This window comes from Anolis sagrei, chromosome 3 (genome assembly GCF_037176765.1).
Source record: "Anolis sagrei isolate rAnoSag1 chromosome 3, rAnoSag1.mat, whole genome shotgun sequence".
Classification (NCBI taxonomy): Eukaryota; Metazoa; Chordata; class Lepidosauria; order Squamata; family Dactyloidae; genus Anolis; species Anolis sagrei.
In genome coordinates, this window is record NC_090023.1 from 127,398,058 (window position 1) to 127,416,398 (window position 18,341).

Here is an 18,341-nt window from a genome sequence, read left to right on the forward strand (position 1 = left end):
TAAAGTAAACCTAAAAGATTTCCTTAATAAGCTCATTTCTATATTGTAAACAGTATGAAGCATGTTGAAAAACTGAGCCTCACTTGTAGGCTCAATTGTACCCTCACATGATAGCAGATTAAGTAATTCTTCCAGGGAAGACATAGTTTATTTTAAGTGATATAAAGAAGAAAGAGTATATAGAAAACCATGTACAAGATTCAAAGGACATAACATTGAAAATTAATTTTATCCAGTTATTTCCTTGAACACCTTTTTTGTCACCTTTTCATTTTTGTCTCAATGCTGTTACAGTGTGAAGATTTTTAAATGCATATCCTTATTTCATGCGGCAAGCCATAGTATTTTGAATGAATTTTACAGTTGCAGTCTGATTCTGCTAAGAGGTAGTACAAAGAAAACAATAACTTGCATAAGTTGAAAACAAACCCCAAGGAAACAAATACAAGCAATTCATAAACATCAACTAGATAATGCTAACTAGGGTAGCAATCCTAGTAAACACAGTATCAGTGAGGCATTTCCAGATAGCATGAAAACGCAGGCTTAAATGGTGGTTAAAAAAAATCCTGGGACTTGACTGCAAATCCCCACACAGACCTGCTAGTACCGTGATTAGGCCCTCTGCTGTCCTCACAGGCTTCCTCTGTATTGGAACAAAATGGAGGACGGATGGGGGACATCCGCTAGAAGGTTTAAAAAAAAAATCAGTTATGCGCTGCACCGTATATGCGATTATGCGCACATGCGAATATCTTAATGTAAATATAAGCAGATTTGTATGTGTGCGTATGAGGTTCATCACATAACAGAGTGATTTAAAACAAAAAAAAATCTTGTGGATTCCTCCCCCCAATTGTTTATTCAAGGTCTTTGTAATACTATAAAGTTAAAAATAAATAATTTCAGAGAGTTCTAATTGTTCTCCGCTTGTGCTTCCTTTAAACCAACTGTATGTCCATATTACAGCCCAGTCAGCCAATCAGCAGTTTCGGGCTTTTAAAAAAGCAGACGTGTGCTGGAGCAGTCTCCACAAAGCGAAGTGAGGAAAATCATGTTTTTTGCAAGTGCAGGGATATACAGCGATGTGAATATGCACATTTTCCAGCCAGAATTGGGATAAAAGGGGACCTTTTTACTCTGTGTTTTTGTCTGTTGCGGTGAATCAGTGCAGATTTACTGCTAGCGTCATGTAGACGCCACCCCACCCCCTCTTAACCCGGTAAATGCTGTATTTTAGGTGCTGTGTAGATGGGCCCTGAGTAAGCATGCATAGGATTGCACATGTTCTGCGTATGACAATCCATTTAACTGGAAAGGTGAAACTGTCATGCAATGTTCTAGATAGTAAATACTACACAATTACTTATTTCATTGTTGTTTTGTTTTTTTAACTTCAAACGTATTGCTAGTGTAATCCTAAAATTGGGTACCAAATACTTGATGAGAATGATAAATACTAGTACTTAAGTCTTCTGTCTGTTTAATCCTGACCTTCAAATGACTATCCCAACAGATCCAGGCAGAAATACATATTTGAAGTGAGTTCAGAGAAGCCACCAACAAAGGAGAAAAGGTTTATAACATGTGTCACAGTGAAAGTACCTAGATAATAGAACTGATTTAGTTGTATATGATATATATATATATATATATATTGCTTCCTCAACATTCCTGTAGTTTTTTAAATGTACAGCAAACTTTATCAAGATGCAGCTAATGTAATAAAATATCTCTTAAGAAGGGGAAGAAACTGAGTGTTGATTGAATATCATTTCTCTTTTATCTTTACAGGCCCATGTGTTATAAGTGCCTTTGTGAAGCTGCTTGTACAAGAGACAGCCGTGTTTTTTAGAAGATGATCTCGGCCAGCTAGATCCTGCTCTTACCTTATGTGTCATCTGTAGTACTTTGCCAGCTGCCTGACGTGAAACTAACTCCAGCGTTTGCAAACCCTGAGGACAATATTAAGTTGGGCATGAAAACTGCTGAATGCATATCACATCTTGTGTAATCAATGCCAACAAAGAGGACACAAAATGTCATCAAGGAGAGTCACTGTATGAAAACAACATTGCTTAACAAAACAGTCAAGAAACTCACATTTTTGAAGCCAGAAATGCCACTGAGCATGAAAATTTACAGCCAAATGTATAGAAGTCTGCAATCACACTGATGGATGATTAACACATGTATTAATACATTTTTACTTAATCCAACTTTGTCTGCAGTGTCCTCTCCTAAGCATTTGTTACATCGTTGTTGCTTAAAAGGGGGTTCCTGACTTGTTGGAGTTCATAACTGGAGCGGATTCTATTGTTAGTTCCTCACCAATTCAATCTTACACCATGGCTTTGAATGTTGCTCCTGTAAGAGACACAAAATGGCTGACATTAGAAGTGTGCAGGCAGTTCCAGAGAGGAACTTGCTCACGCTCTGATGAGGAATGTAAATTTGCACATCCACCCAAAAGCTGCCAGGTTGAAAATGGAAGAGTCATTGCCTGCTTTGATTCTCTAAAGGTAAGTAAACATAACATTCCCATACTCTTGGTAACATGAAACAAAACTATCCAATAAGAGCTTTCTCTGTCCATTGGAGAGTGACTTAAAGTATTCTAATTAAAAACACCCATATACTATCCAGAGCATTGTGTTTGTGGCACCAAGATTTAAAGAGAGGCTAAGGCTGAAATCTGTTCTTTCAAATAACTTTTTTTGGATCATGATTATCAGAATCTCTCAGCTGTTGTGGTGACTGATCTGGGTAGGGATTGGGCCTGTGGTTAAAAAAGTAACTTCCTCAAGCTCTTCCTATTCCTGGTTGGACTCCATCTACTCATATCCATATCCCTTTCCAGGCTTGGACAGCAAGAAGAAAATAATAATAATAATAATAATAATAATAATCCACCCCTTTCACCCCGAAGGGGACTCAGGGCAGATCACAGTACACATACATGGCAAACATTCAATGCCCCTTTTTTATAGACAATACACAGACAGAACAGAAGGAGGTGCTCTGGAAGGTTGGGCTCGAGTCCAGGAGCTGCTGTTGCTCTAACATCTATAACGAAGAGCCGCCAGGACTTCCTCCTTCCTTTTGGTTGCCCAGCAAAAGATTTTCTGATCTTCTTTCTTTATGGCGTTGTAAAACACATCCCACACTTTTAGCAGTTCCTAATTTCTCTAATCACAGCCAAAGCTATTTTCAAATTGCTCAGGTAAACAATGAGCTAGGCTGACAGTTGGCAGCTCATGCCAATTCAGGGCTTCGAACTTGCAACTTTTTGCTTGATAGATCTTATAATTGCTGATGATTTACCAGCTGTGCTAATTGAGGATTGGGGTTCAGCTTGAATACCCTGCTCACTAGCTCCTTTCTTTCAGTACAGAATATGCTTTTGCATACTCATTGCTTTGTGGAAATTTCCTATACAATAGCATCCCTTGTATCTGCAAGATTCATATCTTATATATCTTATATACGTGTGGGGGGGGGGGTTAGGGTTCAACAAATTGTTTGCTGTGCGGTATTTTTGCCATATCACTTCAAAAGAAACAATTGCCATTTCATTTCAAATTGATCAGAGCTGTTCTGTTTTGCAACTTTGAGTCTTGACCTAGAAATGCTTAGCAGCCAGAACGATGACGCAACACCAGTCATATGTCGCAAGGCACAGTGGTCTGTCTTCCCATCCAAAAGGTGAGCTGTTGGGTCAGAGAGGCAGGCGCCTCACATATGGCAATGAGAATGGACTTAGATTATGTAGCTCCTTTTGAAGATGGAGCAAAAACTCTGGATATTTGGATGCACGGGCATTCCTTACAGTTGACTTCTTGAGAAACGAAAAGGATCTGTTCCAAAGCAAGAATAGGGGTGTGTAATCTGTACATAAGATAGCAAATACAGGGTAAACCACTGAAACTGAACTAAAGTTACAGTTCTGCTTCTATGGAACCTATGGAAATTTACAGTTAATTTCAGTGTTTGTTTGGTTTTTAAACTCTGCCCTCAAAAAAGTCTCATGACTGTTTACAAAAGTTCAAAAGTATGTCATCAACTCTGATACATTAAGCATGCATCACAGTTTGCATTGAATATGCAATTCAAATAGAAAAAACAATCAAGTATAAAAAATGAGAAAAAAGAAAGTTTCCTTGGAAGAGATTTCTACTGTTGGGGAATCTTCTAGATAGTATTATTGAATTGCATTGCATAAGAGACACAGTAATTTTTGTAATCTAGACATTTCTGATATTTAGAACAAAATGAAGGAAAAAATAGGGAAATCTAAAGGATCATCTTTATTTTCACTAAACCGTAGACCTTTTTAAAGTGTTACAGATTTAAAAATATGCCCTTAGATCACATGTTATGTTAAATCACAATTTCTACTATTTGATTAGAAAAAAGTTACAAATGGCACTTCCAAATAGATGTCAGGCAATCCATGGTTTATTGTTTTGTTTTTGCTCCTGTACGTTTTAGCCTTTCAGCACCAAGCTGAATTGTTCATATGTTCACTCCCATCTTAGCTGTGCAGCAGCCCACAAAATAATGGTAGTAATTATTGCTTATCATCTTAGATTTCCCATAAAATTATACCCATATTTCACATATAGTGGACAAACAATAGCTGACTCCATGAACTGTTTCCATGCATGCCAATTCATGTCTCCTTTCTAATTTAGCTGTTTTGTGACAAACTATTGTGTGTTTTTCTGAATCAGGCACTCTTTTGCGTCTAATTTGGTTTTTAAACCAAAATTGGAAGCACACTTCATATTGTCATTTCTACTTCTGATTTTGAGGCCACCTATGAGTCATACTTTTCATTTGTCTAGCTTTAAAGTAATAGTATGCTATGGTTTGCCACAATCTGGAAAGATTCTTTATATTCCTAATCTGAATTTATTTAGGGTAATCTCTCATTCCTGCTGGTTAAGCAGTTGTGGATTTGATTATTCAAAGATCTGATTGATAAATATTTGAAGGTCCTCTTGCACTCTGTGGTCCACTTCTACCAGATTCCTAAAGAGGTGTTCTCGCAGGTTAAAAAAATGAGCAGACCTTTAGTAATGTCTTTTCTACTTTTGTGAGGCTGCTGTACCTGTAATTTCCATGAATGTTGAGGGCTAGCTATATTTATTTATTCACAGATATTTATACAGCAACTTTGAGTATGAATGTGTGGTGTGTATCTGTGTACACACACACATGTGTTTGTGTGTGTGTATAGAAAATTTTCGAAGTGGTGTCTATTATTAACTATAAGGCTTTTAAAGATTTTTCTCAAGAAGAATGAGATCTCATGATGTATTCCTTGTTTGTTGAATGTCCACATATTTAGAGGAGGGGTGGGAGCTGTTTGTGATAATTTGTATTTTAAAGTTTATAGCAATAGGGCTGGGATCAGATTTGGTGAAATGATGCGCTGCTTTAAGTTTTAAAGTTATAGTACAAAAGTGTCATTTCAATTATGCATTACAATACAACAAGAACGATAAAAAGAGACAGAAAGGAAGAAAAGGCGAGGATACCTTTTTGTTCTAATAAGTCTTGGAAATAAAAAGAAATTTATTTGAGGGTTGGATAAAATGTTAGGAATTGGTAGAAATAGCCCAGAAGATACGGGCATCATTGGAGACTTCGCAAATTCAAAATGAAACCAAGATACTGCAATCCCTCAACGTATGTACCCTGATTGTAGAAGCCCATAATAAATAAAAATGGTTCATTAATTCAAGAAACATCCATAAAAGTAAAGGTAGATTGCACTAGGAAGGCTTGTAAAAAATTTGTGTCTTTAATTTGTGCATAAAAATAAAAAATTGGTCTGTGTCTTGATGCCACCATGCAGAATTTGGCTCCAAACAGCTACAAGGCAGGCTTCAAAAACATGAGTGGCAGTTAGGTGTGCATCTCTAGTTGATTTCAAAGATTGAATGGTTTTATTAAAGCAAAGAGGTCTTTCAAAATGCCAAACCTCCAGTTGTTTGATTTTTATTTTTTAAATATTTAAATACATTTTTAAAGGAACTTTTTACCACATGCAGGATTTTCCTGCAATATATGTCCTTAAGGATGAAGTCCTGTACCCATTAACTCATTTCATTGGGGCATGCTTCTGAGTAAGCTGTATAGGATTACATTTTCTGTTTATTGTGATATGACGTGCACTGTTCTCATTCCAATAATAGATTTTCCTTAATATGCTTTAATTCCAACATGTTAGGATATGCACAAAAACACTTAAAGAAATACACATGTTTTATGTCTATACCATGAGGCATATACAGCAAACCTCTGGAAGGTAGTTTATTCTTATATATCCTAGTAATAATCTCCTGTTCAGATATTTCTGTGTGTGCCTGGTTTAAAAAGTGCTATATATTTGAAAGGAGTGAGTGGCTGTGAAGCAACATCAGAAACAATCCCGGGGGGGGGGGGGGGGGGGGGGAATAGGTATGTTCGGGAAAATATGCTGGCTTTATACTGTACCAGTTCTTCATGCAAACAATTGTCATTGTGTAGTATTAATGGCCTTAATCCGTGGATTATGGTATTGAATTGCAATAGCTTCTTTAGAGATGCTTCAGCTCTGTTGACGACACTGGAAGTAAGCACATTTAGTTAATATTGCAGACTCACTCTTTGCTCTTAGTCAGGCATGAACTGCCCAAAAGAATTCAAATTGGAGGTTGTTGTGCCATGGTAACCTGGATCCCTATTATTAACTCCAGCAGCTTCCGACTGGATCATCTCCATTATTCAATGGTGTCCCTTCCGTTTTATTCTGTGTCGATTTTTAGTCGTTGGCTAGATGGACACAGAATATTTGTGTTGTTGTATGAGTACCAGTGAAGATTGGTGAAATAAAAAAATAATCAATTATTAGCAAAACCAGTAACCATACATGACCAAACTTTCATGATGTTTGCTGTAAGCAGGTTTTCCTTATGAGCAGCATACTTAATTGCACCAACTTTTATGCAAGCAGATTTGCATGAAGTCCTATTGAAACTGTGGGGCCTGGACTCCAGCTATGATACAGGGCCAACCTGAGTGTGATGGCAGTGATGAAAACTCTGGTGGTTTGGTTCCCTGATGTTAAAGTCCAGTCAGCCATGTAAAGCTTTTTACCACCTTTATTTATTTATTTATTTATTTATTTACAGCATTTATATTCCGGCCTTCTCACCCCCAGGGGACTCAGGGTGGATTACAATGTACACATACATGGCAAACATTCAATGCCATAGACACACAACATATATAGACAGACAGTCAGAGGCTATTTAACATTCCAACTTTCCTGGCCACCAGGGGAGCTGTCACTTCACCGTCAATCTGTGACACTGATGAAGTCCTTTCCGCATTCCCCGCATGCTTTGCTGGATATTTTTTATGGCCTCGTAAATTTGTTAAATTAGCCTCCCCACACATAGGTGGTACCTAAATTTCCTACTTGACAGATGCAACTGTCTTTCGGGTTGCAAAGGTCAACAACAAGCTACACAAAATTGGTTGGAAGCTCACTCCGACCCAGGCTGGCTTCAAACTTGTGATCTTTCAGTTAGTAGTGATCTTAATGCAGCTGGCACCCAGCCAGCTGCGCCAAAGTCCCGGTGCTTTGTCTTGGTTTATCTGCTGTGGCTGTCCATGGACAAGGGTAGTCCAACCATGGTGGTTCATGCACTGGCAACCTCCTGCTTGCATGACGATAATGTATTGATAATGGGCTGCCCTTGAAGATGAACTCAGAAACTGCAGCTACTGGTGAAAGTGGCTGCCAGAAACAATTAGGTGGAATTAGATCACAGTTACATATCACACTGATTCTGAAAGGGCTGCACTGGCCCAATTCAGGATACTGTTCCTTTCTTTTAAAACCCTAAATCAGGGATCCTCAAACTTTTGGGGGCCTTGGACTATAGTTTGAAGGGGGAAAAAACAAGAATGAGTTGTTGTGTGCCCTCGAGTAATTTCAGACTTAGGGAGACTCTGAGTCTAAAGTTTAGGGTGAGGGCCGAGTCAGTGACCTCGGAGGACTGGCCCCCAGACTTTAGTTTGGGGATGCCTGCCCTCAGTGTTTAAGGACCCAAATATCTGCAGGAGCTCATCTCCCTTTATCCATCTGCTTGAAACTTGAGATCGTTTTGAAAATTTATTTTCTGAAGGTACAGTATGTCATGACAACAGAGAAATCTCTTTTAGAGGGTATGCCCTAATTGTGGTACATTCCACCTATTTAAGTAGCACCCAGTTTAGCTCAGATATTTTAAATGTTTAATTAATTTCTTCTTCTTTTTGTGTTTTTTCTGGTCTCTCTTTTGATTTTGTGTAATTATTTTCTTACAGTCTATATGACAAGTCTCACCAACTTCTGATGTCTTCCAAAGGAAAACATGAATAGTAATACATAAAAATATATCCAAGGAACTGCATCACTGTTTAAGCAACACACCTTTTTTTTTGCATTGAGAAACTAATGGCGCTAAGACTAATCTGACTTGCCAGATCAGTTCCCATTGCAAGTATAATTATCCACTAAAACTTGTCTAGACTTAGCCCAACCCCACAGGCAAAGCACAGCTAGTTGTAATCTTGCCATACTGGAATGATCTATGACTCTTCCACCGTACTTTGCTTTTGGAATATAGAAAATGCAAACATGCTCCCAAATCATCTGCGGGCACATCTAAACAGCCACTTAACCCTGAAGTTAATGCCTGCTCTTGTAACGGGAACCACTAGATGCAAAAAGGCTGGTGGCTGTCATTCATTGCCTGATGTCGGCCAGGGTACAGGATTGATTGGGGAAGGAGAGTGACTTCTGCTTTCCCCTTTCTCATTTCACTATGACACCTCAGCCAACAGCACAGCAGGTGATGAGCAATGGCCAACTGCCTGGTCGGCACTACAACGACAGGAGGAGCATGGTGAGGACTCCTTTCTGGCTCCGTAGCAGCCCAGGCAGCTAGAGGTTGATCAGAGTTTAATGCTCCGGATCAACCATGGGATACTACGTCAGTGTAAAACCACCATGTGATGTGGTTTACATTTTTGTCAACAACACCTTAATTCCTTCCAGGTTGGAAATTATTTGCTAGTTGTTCATGCAACGTTTTTATCATTGTTTATTTATTGACTACATAATTACATTGAAATTCCTGTTACACACAGGGATAATACATATAAGCATATATCCGTAATTCTGGAATAGAGTCAGCATTGTTTGGAATTACTAAAGCTGTATCTGGCAGGGTGTTTTTATGAGCATGTCCCTTGTTCCAGAATATTGGGGTGAGATGCATAGTATAAGCCTCTGGTGTAGAAAGGGTTTCTTTTCTGATAATATTTGCTTAAAAGGAATTACATGGAGTGCAGATCTCTCTCCCCCCCCCCCCCCCACAGTAATATTAAAGAGTGGTTCAAATTAGAAACACTACTCCATAGGGAATGTAAGAATCCAGCTCTCCTCCTTTCCCATGCTAAAATCAATTACGTACCACAGTATGTACACAATAGTATGTCCATACTATGTAGCAACATGCTTAGATCAAGTCAGCAAAAAACACTGCTTCAAAAATCATTGTTTTAAGTTGAACTTCCCTTTTATTGGTTAGATATTTCCTACAGTTATTTATCCAACAGAACAGCAATTTAGACTGCATTGCAGTACTCACTTTACTTGTAAGTTGAGCTTGACTGAACTCAGGGGATTATTTTGGAACTGTTATATATATATAAACGTATAGTGTGCCATCTTATACTAGACATGAACTTCTGTTTGATGCACTCTGGATACATGTAAGGATGATCGACCTAACATACTATATTTCCACAAGAGAGGAAGGAAAGATTCATATTTGGCAGGTATAGTGACAAGTTTTTCACACATGAGCAGATAATAGAGGTAGCTGAAGTGCATAAAATAACATAATTCTATAACATAATGAAAGTGAAAATATGTTTGTGTGTGTGTGTGCGTGTGTGTGTGTATAGGTGATTTCCAAGTCAGCTGCCACATCCAGAGACCACTCTGAACTGAACAATAATGGGTCTGTTCCAAACTTGGCAGACAGGACCCCTCCTCCCCATTACCGACAGAAAATACTGGAGGGGTTTGTGGGGAATTGACCATTGATTTTGGGAGTTATAGTTCACCCATATCCAGGGAGCACTCTGAACCCAACCAGTTATGGATCTGAACCAATCCTGACAACATCCCCCCCCCCCCGAACAATTTTGAATTTTTGTGGGGTTTGGAGGGAATTGGCCTTGGAGATTGGGAATTATAGTTCATCCTATCCAGAGAACCTACAGCCAACAATGCATATTGACCAAACTTGGCACATACCCAACATGACCAACTTTAAAGTACTGGCTGGGTTTGGAAGAAATTGACCTTACATTTGGGAGTTGTAGCTTACTCACATCCAGAGAGCACAGTGAACCCAACTGGCGATGGATCTGGACCAAACTTGGCACACATATCCAATATGACCAACTTTAAATACCAGAGGGGTTTGGGATGAATTGACCCATGGTGTTGGGAGTTGTAGTTCACCCAAAATCAAAGAGCACCGTGAACCCATTTGGCAATGGATCTGGACCATAATTGTCATACATACCCGGCATGACCAACTTTAACTGCTGGTGTGGTTTGGGGGCAATGACAGATGTCTATGCTTGTATACCATTTCCAAGATGGGTCCTGCATCCATAAAACCTTAAGACCCCCGCCAATAATCGCTGTTGGCCAAACTTGGCACACAGATCTGTCGTGGCTAACTTTAAATATTGGCTGATTTTGGAGGGTCATGACCTTCAATGCTTGGAGTTATAGTTCACTCACATCCAGAGAGCACTCTGAATCCACCTGACGATGGATCTGGACCAAACCAGGCACACATACTCAACATGACAAAATTTGGATACTGGCAGTTTTTGGGAGAATTCACCCATGATGTTGAGAGTTGTAGTTCACCATGATAAAATAGCACTGTGAATCCAACGGACGATAGATTTGGACCTAACTTGGCACACATATCCAACATGACTAATTTTGAATACTGGTGGAGTATTCAAAACAATCTTTTGTTGGTTTTTGTTGTTGTTTTGCAACAAGAGGTCAACAAATACTATTAATCAAATCACATAATTAATTATTAGGAGAGTTTGGGTGGGGGTTGCTGGTGTTGGTGTTCTTGCAGCTGTAGCAGCTCCTGTTGTAGAAATGTCAAAATATACAGACACATCCACTGACTTGTAAAAGCTTGTCTTAATAATTATAGATTTCTTTCAAATGTAGCCTTCCATTAACAACAGATCCTGTCATCTTATATTGAAATGAGTAATTAAGTGTGCATCTTGCCATATTTTCACATATTAGAGGAGAATCCTAAAATACAAAATATTCGCTTTTAAGGTTTGGGATTGTGGCTTATTTTGAAACTGAATGTTTCAAAAATTGCTTTTTCCTAATTATTGGACAATAACTGATTTACAGTGTAGTTTTTTTATTCAATGAAGCTTGCTGTCTGCTAAATGTTGGGTTGTAACCTTTATAAAAGGTTAGGCAAAATGTGGCTTTCCATATGTTGTTGGACTGCATTTCCTACCATGTTGTACCCTGGGATATGCTGACTCAGGCTGCTGGGAATTGCCGTGCACATGTAGTAGGATTGCATTTTGCAGTCTTGCCTTAAAAAAGAAAGATATCGATAGCTTATTTTCCCCAAACTAAATCTGTTTGGAAAGAAAGAGATGAGTTCTCCTGGAGATGCTAGGTAGACTTATTATGGAATGCCCGAGAATCTCTAAGTTTTGCTTCAGAGCTATTTCTCTTCCCCTAGTTTTACAGTGTGTGTACCAAGAATAAAATTTAATATTTTGACTGGCAGTTCATCTTTGTTTATGTTTACTCAGGTAACTTCCACTGTTCACAGGGCCTTATGTCCTTACAAGTAGTTTTAGGACAGCAATCAAATACATGTTGAGTATCTCTTCTCCAAAGAATTTTGGCATTTTTTAAAATTTTTTTACATACTTGTATATACATGTTTAATAAGATATCTTAGAGGTGGGACCCAAATCTAAACATGAAATTCATTTATGTTTCATATATAGGCGGTCACCAAGTTACACGGTAGGTTCTGTAAGTTTGTTCTTAAGTTTGTATATGTTGAAACAGGTACATTTTTAAAGTGTAACTCCAGTCTCTCTTAGAATGATGTATGTATGTATATATGTATATGTCTGTGTGTGTGTGTGTGTGTGTGTGTAAGCTTTATATAGATAAAAAACAGGTAAAATTAATACCCCTGTGGTGTTTGTTTTCTGTTTGTGCCGCTGTTCGGAAGATTTCACTTTACTTTCTGTCCCTGTGATCATTGGATTTTGAATAATTTGGTTTGTTTTGGAAAAAGGATTAGTGATAAAGCTCCAGTAGAGACATCTTTTCCCATGATAACTCTTTCAGGAGTGAATTTCCTTTCAGGTAGATTTCTCTCACTTCCTGTTGTCTCACCCCTGTTCTTAACTATAAGTCATCTGTAAGTTGGTTGTTTGTAACTCAGGGACTGCCTGTATATCTTATATTCATAGCTTGAAGGCAATTTTATACAATGTTTTAAATTATTTTGTGCGTGAAACAAAGTTAACTGAAACATCAGAAAGCAAAGGTGTCACCCACAGTCACCTTTCTGGATTGGGGTACATTGAAGTAGTTACGTTGCTGTTAATTAGTTGCTAATATACCATTGTGGTCATTTTTGTACAGTAATAATTGTGATGAGATAGTTCTGTCGCAAAGATAGAAAAATTAGTTGCAATTATGTTTTTCTTCCCGCCTATGAACTTGAAGAAGCCTGTCTCTTTCTTTTTGCCTGTCAAGGAAACTCTTTGAAATCCACAGTGCAGTAGGGTTGGTTCCACCCTCCAACCAGAGGTTGCCTAATGATCAAGCAGCATGAATATTTTCTTCTGATGAATGGTACTTATCCACCATAATTTTACTACCACGCACTGATGAAAGACAAGGGAAGAAAAAGATTCCGCCCAAGTAAATCAGTTATATTTAGAATCAATGTAATTTCAGAAGTGCTGTGAAAAAAAATATAAACTCAAAGGGCTAATGATGAATCACAATTTAAACTTTATTATATTTTTAACCCAAAAACATTTAAGATCATTTCAAATCTGAAGAACCATGGTAATTTTAATCACAGAATGATGTACATGTCAAAAAGAGTAGCTTGGGAAAAATCCAGTCTCTCAGTGGTAGAAACAGAAATCAGTGTGCTTTATCCTGCAGTTCTTTGCCCATCTTTAAAGGGAATGTATCCATAGGATTGCTAGGGTTGAATCAGATAAATGGAACCGGATTTCTAGACTCAGGCTTCAATCCTTGGAGTACAGGAGTCCCCAGTGGCGCAATGGGTTAAACCCTTGTGCTGGCAGGACTGTTGACTGAAAGGTCAGCGGTTCAGATCCAGGGAGCATGTCCCATGCGGGGACATGAGAGGTAAAACATCCAGGCATCCCCTGGGCAATGCCCTTGCAGATGTCCAATTCTCTCACACCAGAAGCGACTTGCAGTTTCTCAAGTTGTTCCTGACATGAAAAAAAAATCCTTGGAGTAAGTTATATTATTCTTAATGGGCTCTAGTTCTGACCAGGCATTCATAGAATTGTACTTCAGGTAGACATTATTCTGGAATGTCTCTTGAAAATATTTACCACCTTATTGTCTGTCTTCTCTGTCAGATAGGTTTTCTAAGTGTTCTTAAGATCTGACTATGTTGATCACATTTAAGCTGACATCTTAATGTGTGTGTTCGTATCCTCTTTGGCCTAAATCCTTTTTTAGTTTTAACTAGAGTAGACCTTCTGAATCTGTGGGATTTAGCTACATTGATTGAAGGTTTTACTCTAGTTAGGATTAACCAATAGGATGCTATCCACATACATGGACCTACATGATTCTAAGCCATACCAATGCTTCATAAAGCGGCTATGTTGGTTAGGGATTCCAGTTCTAGTTTAAAAGAAACATTTCCTTACTCTTTCAATAACTACTATGCAGATTAACCATAGAGTGTTGTGTTTTTATGTGTCGGAATTTGAAAGCAAGGTCGTTAGTTTGTCAGCTTCAGATTAGTCCTTATGAAGACTATTATATTATTATGTTCAATGGATTGAAATTTTGGATTGAGTCACTTAACATATAATACCTGGTCACTATGATAGTTATGATATAATTTTAGTTGCCTGATATTCCCCTTTACATCTAAATTTTCATTTTCTTTTTCCTCAATAAATCTTAACTCTGAGTAGCAGTTCTTTTTGTTTGTTTTTCTCTGTGATATGGAGAAACATCGTGTTTGAAAACACGCTCCTCTTCTTCACTTCTGGACATATGCCCAAAGAATTGCAGTCACAGATAGTGGAAGCACCAAGTTTGTTTTTTTCAATTGCAAATATGATGCTAGCAGTTTAAAGGGAGGCAAGAAACATTCTGGCAGATGTAAGAGAGGATTTCATTTCTCCCCCAGGCCCTGAGGTAATTCCTAAGAAGTAATGTTTTTAGATTTTCCACTGTGTTTTCACAGGAGTAAGATGCATACTAACATTCCATGTCTGCTTTCCCTCTCTGGCTTAGTAAATAAGGAATTTTCATTTCTCTCTAATATCTTCCTATGCTTTTTTATTTATAAAATCAGTTTCCCAATAAATTGGTAACATGAGCCTTACTATGCTCTTTCGTTGGTAAAATTGGGCACATAAACATTTGGCAATGATCAAGATAGCACAATGGCAGTAAGAGAGTTCCCCAGTTTAAAAATGATGACAGAATGTACTTTAAAAATGGAAAAATTATAACGTTTCCCTTATCTACATGAATATTGTTGCCTTCCTCCTTTAAAAAAAATCTGGAAAAGCCTATTTCTGTCCAAACGTTTGAGGCTTTCAAAGAAAGCAACATTTCTATATATTGTTCAAGATACAGTAATGCTCAGAGACTGTTGATGAAATCAGACTCACTTTGAGCCAGGCACTTGGCACATATGTAGCAAAACTGGAGACCTTGATTCTGGGACTCTGTAAGATGAGCTACTAGCATTCACTGTCCTAGCCAAAGTTAGTGCGTGTATATCTTCAAATAGCCTGTTGACTGCCTGAATTTCATAGGGGTTTCTTAGGAAAGCAATACTCAGAGGTGACTATGCCACTTTCTTCCTCTGAAATATAGCCCATGATGCTGGCTTTTCATTGGTAGTTCCATTCAAGTACTAACCAGGACTGAGCCTGCTTAGCTTTCAATATTAGACAGGATCTGGTGCATAGTGTGTTTAAGTCCCTTTAATATCAACAGTTTTGAAAAAAAACTTATGTCTGAACCATGTCATAATACTTGTTATTCAGGCATCTTGATCTGGTGGCCATCTGTTTGATAGACGTTTTGTTTCCATTTCATCTGTTTGGCTTTTTAACCCGAGGAGTTTGGTCTGCTTTCTTTAAGCAAATGAGATGCCAGGGTGTTTTGTAAGCTTCTTATCTGACTAATCAAACATTTTTAGATAAAAAATTTTAATTTCCTTTTTTTCCTTTTGTGTTTTTATCTCTCTGTATCACCTCTACCCATTTACTTAATTTGTACAAATGGATGACTTGTGCAGAAAGGGGGATTTATTCTTTGTAATAGTACCTTTTAGTACTATTGAGTGCAATCCTACAGACTAACTAAAAATGCTGTATCCAAATAATAATAATAATAATCATCATCATCATCATCTTTATTTATACCCTGCCACCATCTCCCTAAAGGGGACTTGGGGCAGTTTACATGAGGCCAAGCCTGGTAATACATAACAGCAAAATACAGAACAACAAAAAATATCATCACAATAAAATAAATAGAACATAAAAGTAAATAAAACAGTACAAAGTAACAAGATAAAAAAATCAATCACAGTGGGCAGGCAAAATGTACAACATAAAATGATAAAACACTGGATGAGATGGGAATGACCAAGATATATAAGGGGAATGCTCGTAGGGGATGGGGCAGTGGAGACAGGCCTTCCAAAAATGGGGGAGTGCAATATGAGGACACATTTTAGGAGAGACAATAGGAAAGAAGTATATGGTCACTCTCCAAAGGCACATCGGAAGAGCCAGGTTTTTAAATCCTTCTTGAATGGATAGTACGACCACCTCATATCCGTGGATCCAGTTTCCATGGTTCCATTTATCCCCGTCTGATGATATATGTCATCTCTAGGCAGTTTTTAGGTACTCCAGGGTGTCTCTATGGTATTCTTGGGCCAGAAATCCACATTTCAATGCTATTATCCATGGTTTTACGCATCCATGAACATTTCCTCCATGGCTGTGGGGTTGTATTGTATTATGCTGTTTTCTAAGGCATGTTGGTGATACTGGTAGTATATATGAAGTTAGTTTTTGAATTCCCTTAGTAAAGACAGCTTCCCTAATGTATTCAGAATAGAGTGTCAATTCATTCTTTAGTAATGAAACACTTCCAAGAAGCTAGTATTTTTGTATTTAGTCTGGGTGTAGGGTGGCATGCTGCTTTTAAGGTGAATATTTTTATATCTATATATAAAGGTCTAGATGTAGTTATATATAAAACGTGCTCTTACAATCAGGCCTGTAGCGAGGGGGTGGTTTTAGGGGTTCAACCCCCCACCCCTGAAATGTTTCAGATTTTTTTAAAAAACGTGGTTTACTCATGAATTTTAACTGGTTAACCAAATCCCCATGCTAAGTCTATGAGATGCAAAAAATTAAGAGTCCCTCCAGAGCTGTAAGCACTATCTCAAGCAAATATTGACAATTTATTCACACTGTCATTACTTGCAGCAATAGCCGATGTAGTGAAGCAACCAAGTTGGGGGTGTGTGTGTTGAATGCTCTCATTAAGGAGGCCAGAGCTGCAGGCTATGGAAGGTTGCTTTGCCCCCTGCTGTGCTCTTTGCTTCAGCGTGAGCTAGGAGGCAGGTTTCAACCCCCCCCCCCCAAATTTGCAACCCTCCCCGAAATTTTAACCCCCCCCCCAAATTGTCAACCCTCCCCGAAATTTTTTTCTGTCTACAGCCCTGCTTGCAATAACACATTTTAAATTAAAATCTAACATTTTAAAAATTGAGGTGACAGAAAGAACTCTCCTAGAACCAGTCTGGAGTTTGACACTCTGGATCAGCCCCTGGATAATTGTCCATGTAGAATGCTCTTTCTATGCCTCCTATCATAGTTTTCAGTTTCTTCTCAACTCAGGAACTATAGTTGCCAGCTTCACAACTGGCTAGAATATTAAACTATGATTGAAAGTTTGCTTAATACTCTTTCAAAATGGAGAACTACAGTTAATCCAGCTCTTCCTCATTTTATTGCTTCCCATTGCAAAGTGAGGGTGAAGCGGTGATGTGCAGACTCACTCATATTTCCTCTTATTAAGTTGAGATATGTTCTTCAGTAACTAGAAGTTAATTTCTCATGGTAAAGGAAAGTGTGTGGACAGGGGATGTTTGACTGGCATCAGAGTTTACATGTTATAAATTTTTCCCAGTGAGTTGGATCTCGAATAGTCCTTCAGTGAACAGAAACCATTATTGCATTGATGGAAGGAACGTCTGAAAAACCTCTAAGAATGGAAGAGGTGAGAGGGAATTCTGATGGCTGGTGTCTGCAGTCATCCTGTTATATTTTATATATTGTATTTATTGAACAGTATGCATATGTAGATCAGTGATGAGGAACATTTAAATCTTAATATTTTGCTACCTAGAGCTTTTAACTTCCATTAACATTGAATGGTTATGTTGGTTAGTATTAGTGAGACATCCATCAACAATTTGGTTGATATTGTTGTTAATTGCCATCAAGTTGACCTGTGGTGACCCTATAAATGAGAGCCTTTCAAGTCACCCTGCTATCAACAGCTCTGCTCAACTCTTACAAACTCAGGACTGTGGCTTCCTTGATTAAGTATATCCATCTGCAGTGCAGTTTCCCCCTTTTCCTACAGCCTTCTACCCTACTTAGCATTATTGTCTTTTCTAATAAATAATGTATTCTCATGGTATCCAAAGTAGACCAGTCTCAGTTTAGACATCATGACTTCATGGGAGAGTCAAGGCTCAATTTGGTCTAGGACACATTTATTTGTTTTTTTAGCCATCCAAGATATTCACAGGACTCTCATCCAGATGGGTTGATATTTTTCCTGTCAGCTTCCTTCACTTCATCCACACACAAACATTCAAAATACAATGGCACAGACAATCCTGATTTAGGTATTCAGTGAT

At 38.2% G+C, this 18,341-nt stretch overlaps 1 protein-coding gene across 9 annotated transcripts in view; it reads left to right on the forward strand.

Annotated features, from left to right (window-relative positions):
• MBNL2 (muscleblind like splicing regulator 2) overlaps window positions 1–18,341 on the forward strand; it is an 87,895-nt gene that overhangs the window by 23,787 nt on the left and 45,767 nt on the right. For all 9 annotated transcript variants that reach the window (XM_060769473.2, XM_060769475.2, XM_060769479.2 and 6 more), the window contains exon 2: window positions 1,795–2,522. In XM_060769473.2, coding sequence (XP_060625456.1) covers window positions 2,349–2,522 — 174 coding nt within the window. In that variant the 5' untranslated portion in view covers window positions 1,795–2,348. The remainder of the gene's footprint in view (window positions 1–1,794; window positions 2,523–18,341) is intronic.